The sequence below is a fragment of the Scophthalmus maximus genome, chromosome 11 (assembly GCF_022379125.1).
Source record: "Scophthalmus maximus strain ysfricsl-2021 chromosome 11, ASM2237912v1, whole genome shotgun sequence".
Lineage (NCBI taxonomy): Eukaryota > Metazoa > Chordata > Actinopteri > Pleuronectiformes > Scophthalmidae > Scophthalmus > Scophthalmus maximus.
Window position 1 is genome coordinate 18,562,501 of NC_061525.1, and position 6,277 is coordinate 18,568,777.

A 6,277-nucleotide genomic window follows, 5' to 3' on the forward strand; every position below is an offset into this window, starting at 1 on the left:
CCAACCTCCTCCTCCCGCCGTCATTCTGTCTCTTATTCCCTTTACTTTCCTCTATCTGTGTATTACCTGTCCTCCAATGTCTCCGATGGTGAGAACCGCCTGGTCAGGGTGAGAGCGATCGACCCAGTAGTCGAGACACCACGGAGTAAACTTCAAACCCTGGAGAAGATAAAACGGAGTGTGCGATATTATGTTTAGTGTCCGCCAGCACCCGGGTGACATGTGATGATAGGGGTCAATACCTGTTACCTGGAGTTTATACTTGCAGCTGAAGTCCTGTTTCGACAGTATGTCATAAAAACACACTTCCTTACTTGTAAATGACACAGCAACCTGAGGAAAAAAGGGGGGAAATCGTATTGAACAGATAATGCAGATAATTAGTAATTCAATGAATCAACACGGTAGAATAATGATTTGATACCCTAATCTGATGCACAACAGAAGAATCTTTGTGTTTTGCGACTGAATTATATTAACATCACTCGCAAATGTGCGGATTAAAACATGCTAACGAAGATTAATGATCAACAATTGACGGTTTCGTTTCAGAAAAATTAACATTCGTTTGCAGAACATTATGCAAAAACTGCAATGCCTAATTTGTTTGGAATAACAATTTTTTTTTCAACACTCTGTTCCCGTAACCAGGCACGTGACACCGATGATTCATCGTTGGACTGATCCGCGTTCATCCGGTTGCACCTTGTGCACGTTGTGCAGCAGCACTACGTCGGTGGCCCAGAGGTCTTTGGGCGCGACTGTGCTGTTTTGCAGTCGGTGTGTGTGCGTGAGGGACATGTCCTCTCCGTCCCGCAGCCCAACGGTTCCTCCTTTGCTCAGGGTCAGATACTGGCCCGAACTCTGCAGGTACAACACCTGAGGAGACCAGAGGACGTTAGAGAACAACAATGTATTTTGCACTATCGAGAAGAAAAAGAAAAAAAAAAGACCCCAGAACAGCTTCAACGCTCTTTGTAAAGCAGTTTGTGACATTTTTAGTGTAAAGTCAAACGGAGACTTTCATCTATCTTGTGTCTTCCTCTCCCTCCCGGCTGCTCTTTTGCCATAAAACTATATACACTACAATAACTCCTCCTCCTCCTCCTCCCTCAATATTATTTTAGGTGAATAGACATTAGCAGGCCACGTTCAGAACAAAACAGAACGCTGTAGAAACTAGGCCAGAGCTGACGGTGTCAGGTGACAAGTAGATGGCTGATGTCTTTGACGAAAAGATAGGGTGGGGGAATATTACATAGAACCGAGATCAAGTTTTAGAAAAAAAAAACGTATCCAATGTAATAACTGCAGACGGAGTCATTTTCCCACAGTCACCTGCAAGCTTTGTACGATCTCTCTTGAATTGTTGCGTCGACTGTCAGTGACTGATACGATAAGTTTCTGTTGTGTATTTCTACACCTGCTGTAAAAAAAAATCTCACTGACGTCTCTTTATTAATTGTCAAATGCTAACAAACTGTCAGATGCTCAAAATATACAATGGGAGCAGTAGATCCCCAAATAGCTCACAACATGGAAGCCGGAGTGTATATTTCAGCTATTCAGGAAGAACAATGAAGCAAACTCAGCGTGTGGAGAACCGAAACCAGCAAACTGGAGGTGGGGCAAGACTCCGTGACAGAAAAGGAACAAGCCGTGACAAAATGTTGACATTGAATCGCATTTTTTTAAAGCCGCTATGACTAACGTGTAAGATAATTGTTTGTTAAAAATTTGGCCAAACACAGAGAAATGAAGTTTCTGGCAACCTGTCGACTGATTGTCCAATACTCACTCTCCTTTTAGCTCTGATTTGGTCTGGGAAATATCTGGGGTCTTTTGTTGTAGTTGCAAACATTTTGTTGCTGCGAAGACAGCGAAGCGGGTGTTTTTTCACTGAATATACACTGATTGAAGACACTGACGTTGTGGAACGTAAAAACCAAAACCATCAGCTGACAGACGCTAAGACCTCGGCAGGACTGAGTCATCAAAGTCGTGATAATTCGTCAACAGAGGTAACCCCTGTTACATTACATACTCATTTGATTGTATGAAATATTTATTAGTCCGGCTGTCTAGGATCCTTTACCCCGTTTGAGTCGTGCCACCTTTTAATGACAGCAATACGGACAGAAGTTTATCTTAAGCTGCTTTGGTCTGTCTGACCGATCTGAGCTAAGGCGGTGGAAACGTCCCCGTCCTTTGGAAAAACAACTGACACAACATTCTGACATTTTGACATTCTCCGGATTGAAAGATTAAAGTGGCGAGCCATCATTTTATCCACAGCAGTCGGCACTTTATACCAGCCACTTCATTTACATATTAATTGATAGATGTTAAACTTGAAGGAGTCTGGAGCCATCTATCTCAAAAAGAGGTGTGCCATTTTGATGAGCAGGGACCTAACGCTTGCGAACGTTTCCTGGCACAATGTTTAACAATGACGAATTCCTCCGAGTCAGCAAGGTTTTGGATTCTCCAGTCAGTCAGTGTAAAAGAAAAAAAAAGTTTTTTCAGATAACATGCTGCTGAGGATCGTGTTTACGATGGACAACATGTTCCAAGTCTCCGGGCTGGTCGGCTGCCTTTTTTACCTTTTGGACCTGGTCTCGGTGTGGACAGGTCAGGGTGCGTGGGGGCTTCCAGCAGGGCACGCTTCTGCTTCTGCTGTGCTTCATCTTATCAGAGAGCTCCAGCAGCAGAAAAGAGCACAGGCCTCCCCAGTCGACGCGTCCTTCCTCCTTCACGGCATCGCTGTCCAGAAGGAGGCCGCGGTGCTCCTGGGTGACAACCACGCTGTCGAAAAGGAGGCCGTACTCCTCCTTGGAGCCCCGGCCCACTGAGGACCGAGCCAAGTCGATGAATTCGGTTCTGGACAAGGTGCGAGATGCACCTGAGGGGTCCTGCATGGAGATCAACATAAGACGTTGCACAGAAAGGAATCTCCTCGGCACTCGTCCTCGGGCTCTTAGACGTGTTGTTTGGATGTTTTCATTTTTTCGAGGTTCTTAATAAACTGACCCACCGAGAAAAGGCTCTGTAGCTTTCTGTAGTCCTCAGTGTTCATCCCGCTCTCGAGGTTTGCCACCTCCATCCTCGTTCCCATGGTGACCGCTCACCTGTCAATCAATCGCCGGCAGCATGTCAGACAAGGTGAGACGGGTGAAGCATGTGCATGCAGACTCGCATTCAAATAATAAATACCACTCATCTCTAGGCGTCACAATGTGCAAACAAGATGTTCCCGGGTCGAGTGATCCCTTCCATAACTGTCGCGCAGCGTCACTGTAATCACCATAATCATTCAGTGGAGTCATGGCGGCGGCAGCAGAGTGCTTTTGTTGGTGCTGTTCACTGCATCCAAACGTCTATGCATCGACCGGTGTGCAAAGGTCTTTCATTTTCAAAAGATGTTTTTTTTTCCTCCCAGCTCAGTGGCTTTTCAAAGGGGAATCGGCCCCCCTAAAATGATGTCTCAGTTGTTATCGGAGTAGGCGGCAAGTTGCCAAAGCATGTCGAGTCTCTGTTGTGTCAGGTAATGTGGAGTAAAGCTGCTGGAGTCGGGGATATGAGCAGCATGGATACAACAGTGTGAATCCACAGCAGGATTTGTTAAAGTAGCCTGTGCCATGATTAAAGGGGTCCAACACAGAAAAGATGACGATGGACCTTTTTTTTTTTTATAACCTTTCGAGAAAAGTCTACAAAGGTCAGCAGAGGACAGCATTGCCCCCCCCCCCCCCCAGTCATGTTTAATTTTCAGCTCGACATAGGCATTTATGAGATACATTTATTGGGAGTGGCCTCACGCTGAGCCGCGATTTAGATGACAGGTTGTGTAATGAAAGCAGAAATGAATGCTTTGCCGAAACCGTTATTTTTTTATTTATTTTTTTTAATGGCGATTAACTGCAGCGTGATTTTGATATGATAGTTTCCCCACCTTTTATTTATCACATCGCTGTCGAGCGGTAGACTGCGACAGATTTGTTTACGCTCCCGTAATAAACGGGGAAAAGAAAAAGAATGCTGGAAACCGTGGGGACACTTCCTTCATGTTTTGTTTATGAGTGTGATAACTTTAATCCTGATTTGTTTTGCAGCGGGCGGCAGGCATAAGTCTTTATGTGATTACACAGGCACAGCTCCATAAAATTAACACAAAAAGTAGACCATACTGTACTTGTAGCCGAGGCACCATAAATATTGCTGTTTGAACAGAGGTAAATCATATCTATGGCATTATATTTCAGCGATGCTGTCACTGCTTTCAATGTAAATTTGCCCACAAGCACTATCTTGGTGCACGTCTCTTTGCCTGATCTCCTACACTTTGTCTCAGTGAGCAGATTTAGCTCTTAGTACTTCAAAGAGCTCCTACTGTACTGAAGCTTTAGTGCTGTCCCCCAGCTGTGAGTCGCTTTGGATAAAAGCATCTGCTAAATTAGTAAATGTAATGACATTTTACAGGAAAACTACAAAATATGTGGTATAGTGCTGTTGTATTTGCTGCCAAACAGAAGCCACTCGCCTGCGTTGTGTCTCTCCTTCCTAGAGATCCAGTCAGCGACCTTGAAAGTGTCGCACTCTGGATTTCTCTCTCTGGTCCTTATTGGAGTTGGACAGTCTCATCCGCTGCAATCAAACTGTCCCAAAAAAGGCCATAACTGCATGACAACAGGCTCTTGGCCTGCATGGCAACACCTCAGTCAAGCAGGTTTTTAAAATCATAAAATCTGCATATTGGAGCACACAGAGTTCTTCAGTTATTGAAAAGTTCAAACTTACCAAGACGTCCAAGTTCATCACCTACTGTCCACTGCAAATTGTCCCTGATGCTTCTGAGTTCCTGCAGCACAACTTTTTCTTTTCTTTTTTTTTTTGGACTGTCTTACATTTCAAACAAACCCTCAGTCTCGGGGCCGTCTCATCCGAAGGAGGTTCAGCTGATTCGCAGAGCCCGAGCTACATGTAAAAAAAAAAAAAAAAAAAGTCTGCCTTAGCCAGCGACGTAGCACCCACCCTCAGAGAGTTAAGTGCCCCCAGTAGCCCAGACAGTGGCAGAGGCCAAACACACACACACACACACACACACACACACACACACACACACACACACACACACACACACACACACACACACACACACACACACACACACACTTTTATTATACCTCACTCTCAAAGACTCTGGCTAAGTTTCCTGGCAACCAAGTGGTCAAAAAAAGAGTGTTTGAGAGCCCAGACCCTATCGTTTGTATGAAAGACAATGTGTGTGTGTGTGTGTGTGTGTGTGTGTGTGTGTGTGTGTGTGTGGTTGGTGTGTGTTACTTCTATTCACAGATTAGACGCTGGAGAGAAGAGAATGTGAGGTACAATTAAACCCCTACAAAGGCACAACCTGCACACGGACACACACAAACACACACCATAGTTACAACAACACAAAAACACAATTGACAAGGGCATTAGTATTCTACTGCCACTCATAAAAGTGTTCGTGCATTTACTTGAGGGGAAAAATACTGATGTGAACCTGGACCTCAACAAAACTAAAAACACACACCACCAGAGCTTTTTTTAGTGCCATTCAAATGCCTTTGAGGGGGCAACCCGTGGGTCAGTCTGTAAAAAACGCACACACACACACAAACGAAAAACGGTTTCAACAGAGAGGTTTTGTTAGAGCTAAAACAAAGTTTGTGCGACTACACCCCCAAACTATACGTCAACTCCTCCGCTGCTTCAGTGACCGGAACAAATCCCAGCGTGCGACTTAATGGCCTGGAATAACTTGAAGTAGCTGATTATTGCGGTCGTCAACGGTGACAGGATCAGAAAAAATGAGGTCTCAGCAATTTCAATAATACAGCTTTTTAGAAATTAACATTATTACAATTGGATTACAGCGGTGCATGTAGGAGGCTGTTCGGCAGCTCAAAATAGCCCGCCACAAATCCACCACGGAGAATTCCACTATTATACAGGGAGAAGAATGAAGTTGCTGGAATGGGGGGAAAAAAGAAAAAAAAGAAACATTCGGTGTGGATCTTAGCACGCTGGGGGCAGAGAGAATGGAAGGGCAACCGAGCGAAAGTGAAGCGCTTTCCTGCATCCAGCTCTCTTCCCCGGACAAAGAGAGCAGACGGTGAACACAGTCTCTGTGTCAAATTCCCCAAGTGTTTCTCCAGACCTTGATTTTTCTTGACGGGAACTGAGCGCATCAGATTAAGGCTGATTTAAATGATGTATGTTGATAGAGGCAGGA

General features: G+C 44.8%; 1 protein-coding gene and 1 long non-coding RNA gene across 7 annotated transcripts in view; one reads left to right on the plus strand and one right to left on the minus strand.

Annotated features, from left to right (window-relative positions):
• The window catches only part of LOC118299773, a 4,731-nt gene extending 2,972 nt beyond the window's left edge, over positions 1–1,759 (plus strand). The window contains exon 4 of the long non-coding RNA XR_004789938.2: positions 652–1,759. This is a non-coding gene — a long non-coding RNA (uncharacterized LOC118299773). The remainder of the gene's footprint in view (positions 1–651) is intronic.
• Positions 1–4,968, minus strand: part of LOC118299771 (WD repeat-containing protein 49-like) — a 23,493-nt gene extending 18,525 nt beyond the window's left edge. For 5 of the 6 annotated variants that reach the window (XR_007031722.1, XM_035623766.2, XM_047335814.1 and 2 more), the window contains exons 1-6: positions 4,541–4,968; positions 3,035–3,128; positions 2,604–2,912; positions 706–879; positions 250–333; positions 67–159 (exon numbers count right to left, since the gene is read on the minus strand). Coding sequence is in view for 5 of the 6 variants with exons in the window: in XM_035623766.2 (XP_035479659.2) it covers positions 67–159; positions 250–333; positions 706–879; positions 2,604–2,912; positions 3,035–3,115 (741 nt within the window). In the remaining variant the exon portion in view is untranslated. The remainder of the gene's footprint in view (positions 1–66; positions 160–249; positions 334–705; positions 880–2,603; positions 2,913–3,034; positions 3,129–4,540) is intronic. The other variant, XM_047335813.1, reaches the window with a different exon arrangement.
• Positions 4,969–6,277: the final 1,309 nt, after the last annotated feature.